Source organism: Hyla sarda, chromosome 7 (assembly GCF_029499605.1).
Source record: "Hyla sarda isolate aHylSar1 chromosome 7, aHylSar1.hap1, whole genome shotgun sequence".
Classification (NCBI taxonomy): domain Eukaryota; kingdom Metazoa; phylum Chordata; class Amphibia; order Anura; family Hylidae; genus Hyla; species Hyla sarda.
The window spans coordinates 37,993,441-38,009,614 of record NC_079195.1 but is presented as its reverse complement, the minus strand read 5'-3'; the positions used below and the strand labels follow the sequence as shown (position 1 = coordinate 38,009,614).

The 16,174-nt window shown below is 43.7% G+C and overlaps 1 protein-coding gene across 3 annotated transcripts in view; it reads right to left on the bottom strand.

Moving 5' to 3' along the window:
• ZMAT4 (zinc finger matrin-type 4) overlaps positions 1-16,174 on the bottom strand; it is a 463,404-nt gene that overhangs the window by 289,826 nt on the left and 157,404 nt on the right. For all 3 annotated transcript variants that reach the window (XM_056530936.1, XM_056530937.1, XM_056530938.1), the window contains exon 4: positions 3,306-3,465. In XM_056530936.1, the coding sequence (XP_056386911.1) occupies positions 3,306-3,465 (160 nt within the window). The remainder of the gene's footprint in view (positions 1-3,305; positions 3,466-16,174) is intronic.

Genomic DNA, 16,174 nt, shown 5'->3' with positions numbered 1-16,174 from the left:
AACACTGAGATAACACATGCTAGATCTGAATGAATGAACTAATCTTATGAAATACTTTCGTCTTTACATAGTTGAATGAGCTGACAATAAAATCACACAAAAATGATCAATGGAAATTAAATTTATAAACCCATTGAGGTCTGGATATGGAGTCACACTCAAAATCAAAGTGGAAAATCACACTTCAGGCTGATCCAACTTTGATGTAATGTCCTTAAAACAAGTCAAAATGAGGCTCAGTGTGTGTGGACTCCACGTGCCCGTATGACCTCCCTACAACACCTGAGCATGATCCTGATGAGGTGATGGATGGTCTCCTGAGGGATGTCCTCCCAGACCTGGACTAAAGCATCCCCCAACTCCTGGACAGTCTGTGGTGCAACGTGGCGTTGGTGGATGGAGCGAGACATGATGTCCCAGATGTGCTCAATCGGATTCAGGTCTGGGGAACAGGCGGGCCAGTTCATAGCATCAATGCCTTCCTCTTGCAGGAACTGCTGACACACTACAGCCACATAAGGTCTAGCATTGTCTTGCATTAAGAGGAAACGCACCAGCATATGGTCTTACAAGGGTATGAGTATCTCATCTCGGGCAAGCACATGGAGGGATGTGCGTCCCCCAAAAGAAATGCCACCCCACACCATTGCTGACCCACCGCCAAACCAGTCATGCTGGAGGATGTTGCAGGCAGCAGAATGTTCTCAACGGCGTCTTCAGACTCTGTCACGTCTGTCACATGCTCAGTGTGAACCTGCTTTCATCTGTGAAGAGCACAGGGCACCAGTGGCAAATTTGCCAAACTTTGGTGTTCTCTGGCAAATGCCAAACATCCTGCACGGTGTTGGTCTGTAAGCACAACCCCCACCTGTGGACGTCGGGCCCTCATACCACCCTCACGGAGTTTGTTTCTGATCGTTTGAGTGGACACATGCACATTTGTGGCCTGCTGGAGGTCATTTTGCAGGGCTCTGGCAGTGCTCCTCTTGCTCCTCCTTGCACAAAGGTGGAGGTAGCGGTCCTGCTGCTGGGTTGTTGCCCTCCTAAGGCCTCCTCCACGTCTCCTGATGTACTGGCCTGTCTCCTGGTAGCGCCTCCATGCTCTGGACACTACGCTGACAGACACAGCAAACCTTCTTGCCACAGCTCGCATTGATGTGCCATCCTGGATGAGCTGCACTACCTGAGCCACTTGTGTGGGTGTTAGACTCTGTCTCATGCTACCACTAGAGTGAAAGCACCGCCAGCATTTAAAAGTGACCAAAACATCAGCCAGGAAGCATATGAATTGAGAAGTGGTCTGTGGTCACCACCTGCAGAACCACTCCTTTATTGGGGGTGTCTTGCTAATTGCCTATAATTTCCACCTGTTGTCTGTTCCATTTGCACATCAGCATGTGAAATTGATTGCCAATCAGTGTTGCTTCCTGGGTGGACAGTGTGATTTCACAGAAGTGTCATTGACTTGGAGTTACATTGTGTTGTTTAAGTGTTCCCTTTAGTTTTTTGAGCAGTGTATAGTGCAAAGGAAATTAATAACTGTGAAAAATGTGTACATATACCTAATGTGTATATATATATATATATATATATATATATATATATATATTAGAGATGAGCAAACTTACAGTAAATTCGATTCGTCACGAACTTCTCGGCTCAGCAGTTGATGATTTATCCAGCATAAATTAGTTCAGCTTTCAGGTGCTCCGGTGGGCTGGAAAAGGTGGATACAGTCCTAGGAGACTCTTTCCTAGGAATGTATCCACCTTTTCCAGCCCACCGGAGCACCTGAAGGCTGAACTAATTTACGCAGGAAAAGTCATCAACTGCCGAGCCAAGAAGTTCGTGATGAATCGAATTTACTGTAAGTTCGCTCATCTCTAATATATATATATATATATATATATATATATATATATATATATATATTCACAAATACAAATAAATATAAAATTGCATACATAATTACATTTATGTGAAATTCATTATAGTATTCAAATTCATGCATAGTAAATTTGAGTAGCCATATTAGTCCAGTAATGCAGACTATACTCGCCCATAATAAAGCTTAGCTTTTAGACCATTAAAATTTCCTGCCGGCTGGTAGAAGTCACGAAGGCCCCAACCTAAGCTGAGGACAGAAGAGGGACAGTCTGTTTTACGGAATCTCCCACTATATCCAGCCGGATGAACTATTGTCCAAACTTTATTAATGTGGAAAGTGAAGACTAACCCACCTGATCTGATCTCACAGAAGAACTGATGGGGAGAAAATCCCTCCTGACTATGATAGAATAACATGGCAGCTTGCTGTGTTTGGCGCTGTGCAGCTGCAGACCGGCCAAAGTGCCCATAATAACCCTGAAAGTGTCTACAATGGGCACATGAGCATCAGAACTGGACCATGGAGCAATGGAAGAAGACAACCTGCTCTCATGAATTTGTGCACTGCCAGGTGCATGTTTGTCACTAACCTGTGAAAGAGGTGAAACCAAGATGCACTATGATGCACTCAGGCTACCACAGTTTTTTTTTATTTTTTTTATTGCCACCGTTGCTTTAAGACAGCGGTGGCTTCTGGAAAGTGACATGATGCTCCTGGTGCATGTCAGCTCCGCTGTTCTCCTGCCCTTCACACATAGCCACGGTCTCAGAAGATTTCAGCCTTTCAGGCTCCGCTAGACGCGGAGAACGGGAGAACAGCATCTCCTCGCGGCTGTTCAAGGGGTTAAAAAAGACAAAATATGCATGATATTCCCCCTTTATTTGCTAACCAGCCAGGTAGAAAAAAAAGATTTTCAAAATATATAACTCTCCCCCCCCCCCCCCCCCCCCCAAATAAAAATAAAAATTGTCACCTTTTCCCATTAAAAAATGTAAAAATATGATAAAAAATAAAAACCCAATGTATAAATGTCCGGTCTTTGAAAATATGTTTTATTATTATCCCACGCGGAGAACAGAGTACACTTCCAAATGCCAAAATTGATAATTTATGATCACATCAACCATTGCTCTTAGAGGTATTCCCAAAATTTGAAATGATCATCTATCCACGTGATAGGGGATAGCTAGGAGATCGTGAGGTCTGCCTGCTGGGGCACCCAACGATCACCAGGATGGAGGAGTAATGTCCTTGGTAAAATTTCATGTATTCTCTTAGGGGCGTGTCTGAGGGTGTGGTTAGGGTGCGTGGTTGGGCTATGGGCTCTAGCTTTGGGTCTTTTGGAGACCTACCAATGCCCCTGGATAGATATATAGATATGAGATAGATAGTATTATACTTATTTACTTTCTCCTACCTGCTCGAGCAGGAATGTCTGCCGACTCTCCAAGCACAAGTTTAACCCTTTTAGCGTGGGTCTTCCCCTGATAGTGAGATTCGGCTACGATTGCAGAGGTGAAGAACATATTGCAAAGGGTGCAGCATTTATTTTTGTCCACTTCTGTCTCATCGCTTTCCTGTTTAAACAACAACAAAAGAGAATCTCCGTCATTATTCTGCATAATATTAGATCCAAGCAAATGAAAGAGAATTAGCACGACCTCCATATGATGAGCGTTCTGACAGTATAATGACTGCAGCAGAAAAAATATTCATATTTCAACCTTCGGATTTAGTCAGTGCCAGAGAAGATGGTGGTCAATGAATGTATTCTCACAACAATGCATATAATGCATTAAAAACAACAAACCAACAGTTTCTCACCATTCCAAATCTGAGCAGATCCCCCGTTCAGGCTCCAGTCAGCACCCAGAACTTCCTTTAGGAGCGGAGGTCACGTGACTGCCGCAGCCAATCAGTAGCCTCACTGATCATGTGACGTACCCCTGGCATCATGGCTCCCATCACTGTGCTGATGCCAAGAGTACAGCATCTAACTGCCGACGCCTAGGCTGACTAGAGCCTGAAAAGCATTCGGGATCCATTTACAACTTTTTTTTAAAAAAAAAAGAAAAACCCTGGATATCCTATTTAAGGCTAATTTTCAGACTAAACTCCAGTGATATCCAGACATTGAAGGAAGACTCTAGTGGGGAGACTTAAAATTCATTGATTGACAATTGTAACCCATCTCTTATAAGCCACAATTACAGATCTAAAAAATAATATGTTAGCAAATAATCTACTATTTGGCACTGATTCCTGCTTACTGCCAGACTCTGGTAGTGACTTATCTCCCCCTGAACAAAACAATCAGGCAGCTGAACTCTTCCTGACATCTACTACAAGGCCCTCATACATATAATATGGTCAGCCAGTCCCATCAAAATGGGTACAACTGGAGTCAGCTTGAAGAAAACGATGCTTTAGAATTTAGACAGTAAAGTAGCAATCTTTGCAGATGATACTAAACTCTGTAAAGCGGTAAACACAATAGAGGACAGTGCATTGTTACAAATGGACCTGGATAGGTTGGAGGTTTGGGCTGGGAAGTGGCAGATGAGGTTCAACACTAATAAATATAAAGTTATGCACATGGGGAAGAAAAATCCGGGCTGGGATTATGTATTAAATAGGAGCACACTAGGTACGACTGACATGGAAAAGGACTTGGGAGTCTTAGTTAATAGTAAATTTAGCTGTAGTGACCAGTGTCGGGCAGCTACTGCCAAGGCAAATAAAATCATGGGGTGCATCAATAGGGGCATAGATGCCCATGACAAGGAAATAATTCTACCACTGTACAAATCACTAGTCAGACCACACATGGAATACTGTGTACAGTACTGGGCACCAGTGTACAAGAAAGATATAGTGGAGCTGGAGAGGGTTCAAAGACAGGCAACCAGAGTAATATGGGGAATGGGAGGACTACAGTACCCAGAAAGATTAGCAGAATTGGGGTTATTTAGTTTAGAAAAAAGAAGGCTTAGGGGAGACCTAATAACTATGTATAAATATATCAGGGGACAGTACAGAGATCTCTTCCATGATCTATTTATACTCAGGACAGTATCTATAACAAGGGGGCATCCTCTACGTCTAGAGGAAAGAAGGTTTCTACACCACCACAGACGGGGGTTCTTTACTGTAAGAGCAGTGAGACTGTGGAATTCTCTGCCTGATGAGGTGTCATGGTGAACTCTGTAAAAGAGTTCAAAAGGGGTCTGGATGCATTTTTGGAGAGTAATAACATTGCTGGTTATGTATACTAGATTTATAGGGACAGAACGTTGATCCAGGGATTTATTCTGATGCCATATTTGGAGTCGGGAAAGAATTTTTACCACTAGTATGAGTGTTTTTGCCTTCCTCTGGATCAACTCAGTAGGGACTCATTAGGGATACAGGTTAAACTTGGTGGACTTTGGTCTTTTTTCAACCTTATGAACTATGAAAGCTGAACTCATTCATGCAGGATAAGTCATCAACTGCCGAGCCGAGAAGTTCGTGACAAATCAAATTTACTGTAAGTTTGCTCATCTCTAAACTCCAGCTTCACCAATGAGATTTTATTTTCCACTATAAGTCGCTAGGAATTTTAAAATACTTAACATATGACAGGCTGAATCTAGGTAACAGGGATGAGAAAACGTTCCACCTGGTGCACACTATTAGCAGAAAAGTGATAACCATGAAGGCTGGCACCGGAAATATTCATCTTGACAAAATGTTGGTGTAAAAATGTCTACATAATTTACAGGGGAAAGGCATAAAGCACTTATGTGAAGCCGTAAACCTGCCATCTCAATTGATCCCAATCATTTAATGAATAATTCACAATTAGCGGGGGAGTCATTACCGTGTGATAAACTAGTCAGTGCTATAATAAAGGGAAATGCATGGGTGCAGCGTACTACGGACCGGAATGGATTCCAACCTGTATGTGAACACTCCTTCCCGTCACTCATAGGAAGACAACAGGAAAGAACCAAAAACATTGGTGGGTTAATAAACAATGATTCAGAATCAAATGGTATCTCGTGTCTGATCACGGGACTGCTGGGACCCTCATGCAATCTTCTGTATGGGGTTCAGCAACTCATCTGTCCTCACAGCTCAGTGGCCCCACCTTCCCATCTCAGCCGGTTATTGGCTGACTGGACCGCCACTCCTACTCATCTCTTCCTGCGCTGCAAGGATGTATGAGTTGCCTGGCCATGTACAGGAGATAACGGGAAGACCCAGTGGTCGCCCCCCCACAATCACACACGTATCCCCTAATAAGATAAGATGACTTTCCCGGAGTACTCCTTAAACCTTGTCTCCATCTTTCTAGGTGAAGAACACCTTTTAAACACTTTTTAAGCCTTTTACGAATTGTATTTTACTGTCACAAAAAAAAAAGACATTAAAATAACATATGGGTACAAAATAAAATATACAAAAATAAAATACAAAAAAAAACAATACAATATGCATGTATTAAAGTAGCTTTAGACTATAGGGGGTGACCAGGAGGTAAATAGAATATGAAGACATTTCCGAAATAAAATGAAATTGAGATTTTGGATAATTCATACACCCACTGTGAAAATGTCATGTGAATAATATACCAAAATTAATCAGGAATGATTTATGCAGTGAGCAAAAAAAAAATAGCGTGTAAAGTGTTTATTCTGAATCCTGCAGCCTGTAATCTCTCAACTGCAAAATACCCACTTGTGATATCTGGAATGAGGAAAGTTTAACCTGTGTGCGGCTTAATCTCCTCTTATTTTGTTTCTTTATCTCTTTGAGAATGTATTTTTTATTCCTATAAACGCAAAATATATCTAAATTGCTTATAAAGTAAGGTAACATGGACTCTATTAATGGTTTGTTCACCTTCACAGCCATGTTTTATTGCTTCTTAACCTAAACTGGCAATCCGCCCCTCTAGCCATAGTGCACACTATGCATGTTCTGGGCAGTCCGTCCCATCTACATCTCGTTCTTCCCTAGACTGTTGGCTCCATTGTTTTTTCTTGTGAATGACCTGACCAGACTGAGCAGCTTCCTTCTGCACCCTTTGTTGACCTGGTTGGGTAGAAGCCGAGTCTACTGTATGAGGAATGCCGTAACGGAGTTCTGGATCCACCATGACCCTTCCGTAGGGAGCATGAGCTGTGGGCAGTGTGCGACACAGTGAACAAGATTTACTCATAATGTCTACTTCCTGGACTAGGAATATGTGAAGAAAAAAATAGGACAAAAACGGCTCACCCTGTGCCTATTATCCGACAATGACAGTAGATGGTAAAGGAAACAGTGAACTGCTCACCCGTGGGTGTTGTGCTACAAACAGAACACTGATTCTCGCCTTCAAATTGGGGAACTAGAGATGCCAGCAACTGCCCATGTCCGTCTGTGCCAAAGGTCCTGGAGAAGATAGGAGGAGGAGAAGATGAAACTTGACAGGCGCTCACGAGCGCCGGTCAAGTTGTTACGCCGAGCGCTCCGGGTCCCGTTCTCCTCTCTGCAGCGCCCCGGTCAGACCCACTGACCGGGAGCGCTGCACTGACACTGACGACGAGGATGCGATTCGCATAGCGGGACGCGCCCGCTCGCGAATCGCATCCCAAGTCACTTACCTGTCCCGGTCCCCGGCTGTCACGTTCTGGCGCGCGCAGCTCCGCTCTCTAGGGCGCGCGCGCGCGTCAGCTCTCTAAGATTTAAAGGGCCAGTGCACCAATGATTGGTGCCTGGCCCAATCAGTCTAATTAGCTTCCACCTGCTCCCTGCTCATATAACCTCACTTCCCCTTCCCAGCATTGCCGGATCTTGTTGCCTTGTGCCAGAGAAAGCGTTTTGTGTATGTCCCAAGCCTGTGTTCCAGACCTTCTGCTGTTGCCCCTGACTACGACCCTTGCTGCCTGCCCTGACCTTCTGCTACGTCCGACCTTGCTCTTGTCTTATCCTTTTGTACCGCGCCTGTCTCAGCAGTCAGAGAGGTTGAGCCGTTACCGGTGGATACGACCTGGTTGCTACCGCCGCAGCAAGACCATCCCGCTTTGCGGCGGGCTCTGGTGAACACCAGTAGCAACTTAGAACCGGTCCATCGGTACGGTCCACGCCAATCCCTCTCTGACACAGAGGATCCACCTCCAGCCTGCCGAATCATAACAGTAGATCCGGCCATGGATCCCGCTGAGGTGCCGCTGCCAAGTCTTGCTGACCTACCCACGGTGGTCGCCCAGCAATCCCAACAAATCGCCCAACAAGGACAGCAGCTGTCGCAGTTGACCGCCATGCTACAGCAACTTCTGCCACTGCTACAGCAGCAACCATCTCCTCCGCCAGCTCCTTCACCTCCTCCGCAGCGAGTGCCCGCTCCTAGCCTCCACTTGTCTCTGCCGGACAAATTTAATGGGGACTCTAATCTCTGCCGTGGTTTCCAGTTCGCTCCTTGCAGATGACACAGGGTGCTACAGGAGAGATCACGGGGGTTCCCAGCGGTCAGACATCTTATCTCCTATCCTTTATGGTGGAGCACCCTTTTAAAATTTGGCTGAGCGTTCATGTATATGAACTAGAGAAAAATTAATGAGGATCGTCCAACTCTGTGTGTACGGGGGGAGGGCTTCCTAACTCTCCTCAAACTTATAATGTCAGCAGAGAGAAGGGTCTGTAATGTTGGATTTTTGCTTCCCAGGAGATAAGCCATCACTAGAGGAGTATGGCTGTGACCCCTCCCTTCCCCTCATATCAGAACATATGAAAGCTTGGCTGAGCTTAGCCTTCATGTGTATGGGGGGGATCGGTAAGGACAGCCGACAGTAATCATATAGACATGGCCATGCTGAGAACCACAACTCTTGTCTTCCTTTTTGGGTTACTGGTTAGCCTTTACTCCATTCTTTTTACAAGGGGAGATAAAGAAAATACAAACTCAATTCCGCCATTTTAGAAGCAATGGATGAGCCTTTTCTTAATCCTAGCTGGGCTTCTCTTAGATAATTATATCTGGATGGTAAAATATTACTTTAGGCCATCACTTTTCCTCCTCAATTTCCTGCAAATCCTCTAAAAGACTCAGAAGCCTCAGAAGCAATCAACCATCTTATTGGCCAAGGAGAGCCTATCATTTCCAGTCCAATGCCTAAACCACCACCATAGGCCTTTCATTTCTTTTATTTCTTCTATCTACTATTCCTCTGGCGCAGTGCACAAAGCTCAAAGCTCAGCAAACTCACATGTATTAAGATTTAATTTATTTAACATTTCAATCATTTATTACGTAGATGGAAAAAGCTATTTTGCATCAGTACTTAGCCAGCGTACATCCCATTAAAATACGTCTTTGATGACTGTTCTGCTTAATTACCTCTCCGGCCTGGGTATAATTCAGGAGAGGGCTATAAAACTACAGAAATACATGAATGGAGGAGCACAGCGAATGTACTTACTACTGCATCCTCTATCTTCACGTGTCGCGCACATTAATCCAGGCTTCATTTATGTTTGCACCGGTCAGATTTACTGCATGTTCAGTGCAGTGTCACATAAAAACAGTGAGGTGACAACGCTGGCAGCGCCAGCGTTGTTGCCCCCCTGTTTTTATGTGACACTGCAGATATTAAAACGCTCAGCAACGGAATCGGTGAGTGACACCTCATTTTCTATTCGCATTATTGGACTAAGGGTTCGTTCACATGAGCAGATTTTGCGGGTTTCCCAGCGCCAGTTTGAAAGGGGCGGGCTGTCTGCAGCTGATTGACTTCAATGGTGTCTGCAACTGATTTTCCGCAGCAGAGATTCCGCTGCTGACAATCAGCTGCGGAAACCCAGGGAAACCTGCTGCGAGTTTAAAATAAACTCTGCACATGTGAACGAGCCCTAATAAAAATGTACCCAGGTGTCATACGTATGACTTCTCCTATAAGGGCTCCCATGCACATTAGAGAAAAGTAGGTCAAACTCAACAATTTTTTGTGGGACCGTCTGTCTTATATATTTGGGGTTCCCCAGCTCGAAGGGGAGGCAAGAATCAGACATGTTGATTTTAAAATGTCCGATCTCAGGGAGATAAGCCCACTGCTATTGCAGGTAAATGGCCATCTTAAAGGGGTTATCCAACATAAGGTAACTTTAGTAATTGAGTGTCATACAGTAATGGACATGCTTACTAAGGATCTGTGCTTGTGTTGGTGGTAAATGGCTGTGTCCTGTGTCCCTCATCACGCTGCTGGTTTGTTTTTGTCAACTGGCTACTTCCTGTTTCTGTGGCCTCCCTCAGACTAAAAACCCCAGGATCCTTTGTTTCAAGATGGGAGGTGACTTATTTCCCTCCAACACGAGTCCCCCCACCCACGCAACACAACCATGCTCCCTTTGATCACATGACTTGCCCGACATCCCTTGGCACAAAAGCTGTGGATTTGCATGATGACAAATGGACAAATGTACGCACATGTGTGATGGTAATGTCATTGGGGGGCTGGCTTCACACACAACAAACAAAGCAGCCAAGCCTCCTTTCAGTACCTGACTTGTGATGTATTGTCTCGGGCCGCACAGCATGCCGGGAAAGGTCTGAGACGACACTCATTTTGTAGGCTGCAAAAAAGCAAACTGCCAGGGAAGAGAACGACAAAGAAATTCGATACACAGGTAAGGGAAGTATATTAGTAACTAGACTAACTTTGCTTCCACTTGCCTTCCATTCAAAGAACCAAAAATCCGGAATAACCCTTTAAGGCATGCCGCTGCAAGTGTTACATGCCTTAAAGGGTATTCCGGATTTTTGGTTCTTTCAATGGAAGGCAGGAGCAGCAAAGTTAGTCTAGTTACTAATATACTTCCCTTACCTGTTTATAGAATACTCTGTGATATCTGCAATATGATGTTCCATATGTAATCTAACCTTCAGCTTATTGCTGAAGAACAATTCTGCATGTATTGAGGCATCGCATCCAAATGGCTCTGGTAATGTGTGTTACATGGTGACCCAAGTTGTGACTTGCACGGGGGTGTATTAAATTGTCATCAGAAATAGGTTGCAGAATTTTAAAAAATGTATAAAAAAATATAAAATAAAAAAATCATAGCCGGGATTCCAAAAATCGACGGGGAATATTCACACTTTGATACATGCAGATGAACATATCCTGGCTCCGCTTTGACACGCAGTTTTCCGCTGAGGCATTTGCTTGAAAGCCATAGAAGTGGTTACTTTATATAGCAGAATATATTATAGGTTGGACACTTGGTATTTCCTCAGTGCAGAAATGGTAATTACACAGATTACGCAGGATTTTGTCTTAAATGGCAAATGTAGCAGCTGGAGCTGGATCAGCCCAGACTTTGAGATGCAGAGATGGTATGGTAAGCTATGGAATGTCATTTCCATAGATATAGAAAAGTACATTTTATGGACTAATTTATGCATATACAGACAGAGAGAAAGTATATGAAATACATGTGACGTGATGTAAAAATAAAACATTACATACTATATTTTTGCAATTGTTAGATTTCTTTCTTTCTTTATATTATTTATTTTTAAATAACTGCTTATTAATACTTTACCTTTACAGTTTGCCTTACTTGATATGTGGCTGTGCCTGTTCCACCTACATTGCAATTTTTCACTGATCACTTACACAGTCAGGGTATTAAAAAAGCAGCGTTTCCCAAAAAAATGGCTTGGCAGTCATTAGGTGGCTTGTCAGCAGCTACAAATCTAATGGTTAGAGCAGTGTTTTCCAACCAGTGTGCCTCCTGCTGTTGTAAAACTACAACTCCCAACATGCCCGGACAGCCTTCAGCTGTCCGGGCATGTTGGGAGTTGTAGTTTTGCAACAGCAGGAGGCACACTGGTTGGGAAACACTGGTTTGGAGAATGACACTTGGTACCCAATGCCTCTTGTATTATTATGTAGTCACTAATGGGGGCTGTGTTATGCATAGAAGAAAGGAGGTCCAATAGCAAATGTCGACATGGGCCTCCTATTATGGTATCTGATTTTTTTTCCCCAGGACAGAAAGGTCTGGTGTTTATTTCCCATTTTTTCCATGACAGATTGGTCAATATCCCCTTCCATTAATTGACTGACAATACAGTTCCCTGGAGAGAGAAGTTCTACACAATTTCTTACCAAAAGAAAGGAAAGGGACTAACCAGGATGGAGCCCCCTTTCTTCAAGGGTCCCAAAGCAGTACAGACGCCCTTGCTTGCTCGCTCCCCCTTCCTACCTTGACAGCAGAAAGGAGAGAAGGAGGAGTCTAGGAAAGGAGAATTGTACGGTGAAGATGCAGGCAGGAGTCAGGATACTTCAGAGCCAAAGTAAAGAGTAGAAGTCTGGTTAGAAGTGGTAGCATTAGCATCTGCCTTGTCCCCCGATACCTTGGGCCCCCTCTAGGAAGACCTTTGTTCTAATACATTGGGGCCCCTTCCCAACAAAGTCATTGGTCCCTAGTAGATAAGACAGCCTGGGCCCCATTCACCATAAAAACAGTTGTTGTTTTTTTCAAAATACCATGGTTTATATATTATAGACGGGGCTACAAAGCATAATGAGTCACAAACTGTAAAAAATAAATGCTTCTTAGCCTGAAAAATGTGAGAAAAAAGAGACTTAACCAGGTTGATTAAGAATGAAAATATGTAAACAAGAGCAAAATAGATTAGCAAGTACACCAGTAAACTCCATCCACATGAGGATGAATGTGAAATCTGTGCATGGATCATAGAGCTCTCTCAATAGTTGCTCCTTTGCTCTTCCTTAAAGGGGTACTCTGGTGAAAAATTCTTTTTTTTTTTTTTTTTTATCAACTGGTGCCAGAAAATTAAACAGATTTGTAAATTACTTCTATTAAAAAATCTTAATCCTTCCAGTTCTTATTAAGGCTGTATACTACAGAGGAAATGCTTTTCTTTTTGGATTTCTCTTTGTTTCTCTGTCACAACAACCATAGTGCTCTCTGCTGACCTCTGCTGTCCATTTTAGGAACTGTCCAGAGCAGGAGAAAATCCCCATAGCAAACATATGCTGCTCTGGACAGTTCCTAAAATGAACACCAAAGGTCAGCAGAGAGCACTGTGGTCGTGACAGAAGAGAAATCCAAAAAGAAAAACATTTCCTCTGTAGTATACAGCCCCTAAAAAGTACTGGAAGGATTATGATTTTTTAATAGAAGTAATTTACAAATCTGTTTAACTTTCTGGCACAAGTTGATTTAAAAAAAAAAAAAAAGTTTTCCACCGAAGTACCCCTTTAACAAAAGTTTCAGTCACCCTCAGCATAGCCAGCCGCCTAGAGCGCCCTCTTGATGGGGGGGCGTCATTCTGCCTGCCGTAAGAAAGTTAGACAACCAGCATCTGAACCACTCGTTCAGCCAGCAGCATGAGGAGGAGGATTGTTACAGTGTGTCACCCCAGTGGTAAGGTGGGGTGTGTCAAAGGGTGGACCAATGGGCAGAGTCAATGGGGAGGCAAAATTAGCTTTTGCCTAGGGTGGCAAAAATCTTATTTTTCTGTCTGTTGATACTATGGTTTGGGCACCTGCTTATCACAGACCATCATATTGTCTTCACACACCATCTACCAACTATAGAGATGTTTAGGTGTCAGCTTTTTCTGAAATTGCAGAAAAGTTATTATATACCACAGCAGATGGCCATCAGAACCCTCCGCTCAGCTGGCATCCTGACATTCAGCAAAACCGATAGGACCCCTGCACACTAATGACATTTTGCTCTGAATGAACACTGCTTGGAGCAGCCTTCCATTGTCTTCAGTGGTATTCTGTTGCTCTATGCACACTGTGGAATTTATGCCATGGAAATTCCGGATTCCAGACCCTGCCAAAAGAATGAACATGTTCATTCTCACGACGGAATTCTGCCAAAAAATGCATTGCCATCAATAGTACATATCATGGGTCATTTATAGTACTTTTACCTGCACAAGTCAAACAGGAGACCAAACTCAGGAAGTGAATGTGGGGCATGGGGAGGCACAGATATCTTCAAAAAATTCTGAAAGGATTTTAAAAATGTAAGGAAATCTGACAGCAGGCTAGGCATCCTAACCTGCTGTTAGATCCTAAAAGGGGCCAAAGGTCAAAGGTACTATAATGCTATCTAAAAGAAAAAACAGTAAATAGGATAATAATGGCACACCCTTGGCAAATTCCTTGTTACCAAAATTAAAGCAGGAACTTACCAGGAGTCACAATTCGGATATGGTCACACTAAGGAAATTCAGTGGGCAATTCCGTTGCTGAATTTCCATAGTGCTTGGGAATCTGCTCTTATGTCTGGAGCAGTTTGCTGCAGACATAGATATGCCATTGAAAAATGAACTACTCTAGCGCCAGATTCCGCTAAAAGATTGAACATGTTTAATCTTCTGGCGGAATCCAATTTCTTGTTAGAAGTTCCACTCCAGAACTTTCTATGTTAGAGCTGAGCAGTAGAATTCCTTTGAGATCTCTGAAAAGCTGCAAGCTTAAAGGGGTATTTCAGGAATTTATTTTATTTGACTATGCTACAGGGGCTGTAAAGTTAGTACATAATATAGTGTCTGTACCTGTGTGTGACGGTTTTCTCACAATTCTTCTGTGAGTTTCACCCCAATATTTATTCTTACCAGCATACAAAATGACTGTTGTCTCAGATTTTTCCCAGCGTGCAATGCGGCAGAGACCTGACTCACTAGTCAGCTGATGACAGGGAGCCTGTCTGCTTCAATGGGTGGAGGGATCGCTTGGTGGGAGAGAGATCAATCTGCAACTAGGCTGTATGCACCCTGATTGAGAACCACAGGTCTTTTTGAATGGATGCAGCTCATTTATGTTTCAATGTGTGGGGTGGCTGATGTGTGGGAGGGAGGAAAATGGAATTGTGGGATTTGTAGTAAAAAAAACTGAAAAGTCAAACAGGAGATACCAGTTCACAAAAAGCTAGCCACAGTGTTATGGTAATCTCAAAACACAGCCATTTAGCCCCAAGACAAGCGCAGATCCTTCATAAGCATGTCCATTACTGTCTGCCAGGTACGTACTAAAATCACCTTATGGTGGATAACCCCTTTAAAGGGGTACTCCACTGCCCCAGCATCCGAAACATTTTGTTCCGAACGCTGGGTGCGGGCTGCAGGGGTCATGATGTCACAGCCATGTCACCTTGTGACTTAACACCACACCCCTCAATGCAAGTCTATGGGAGGGGTCATGGCTGCCACCCCGCCCCCTCCCATAGACATGCATTGAGGGGGTGGGGTGTGACATCTCAAGGGGCATGTCCTTGATGTCGCGACTCCCGCAGCCCACGCCCAGCATTTGGAACAAAATTCTCCGGACGCTCGGGCAGTGGAGGACCCCTTCAATCCGTGCAGAATTTAATCTCGGTAGTGTTAAGTGTTAAACTTAGAGAGGAAACACCAGAAAGAGGGCCAATACTTTTCCATAGCACTGCTTTAGGAACCAAAGCTAGTAATAAAAGAGCAGTCACGCCATCCTTTAAAGTGTTCGTGTTATCCCTCCTTATCATGGCAATTATTTGATTTCAGCCATCATAAAATGTCATCCGCTCCCAGCTACAAATCACGGAGGTAAAGCAGTATCTCGAGGTAGCGCTTATTGATGTGCCGCCTGCCATGTTTTGACATGACCATTCTCCTTATCTGTCATAAAGGTCAGGCCACACAATGCGCCGCCGCCATGGCGGGGTAAGTGCTATGACACCATATGCAGCTCTCCGCTTAATGAAGAAATCCTTCCTCATCTCTGCCCTTCACCCACAGTCGCCTTCTCCTCCGATCTAACAGTGGGAAGCCATTTTACGAAACAGAGACTAAAAATATTTAGACAGAAGCATTTGGTGCCCAGCAGGAAACCTGCAGACAGATAAACAGATAAAATATTCTGAGATCTCAGCATGCAGGAAATGTTCATTGCTTGAGTGGGGGGAAAATAAACATTTGTGCAGTATAAAATGGAGCCGGCATCACTTTAGTTTTATGGACGTAGATGCCAGGAGGAGACGGCACTGCCGCCCTGTTTTACAGAGAGAAAGCTTTAAACAAAACACCGGCTTCACGGATATAAGAAACTTACGAGATGTGGAATCCGACATTAATAGAGAGAGAAACTCCATATTTCTTCTCATATTCTGCTCCATGGTATATTGAATTTTTAAAAAGAAGGGGGAGGGGGGGCTGGTTATATAAACTCAGTTGGGTACAGAACCTGGACAAAAACAATCCATATGAACAATACATATGTATATACACTGATACCT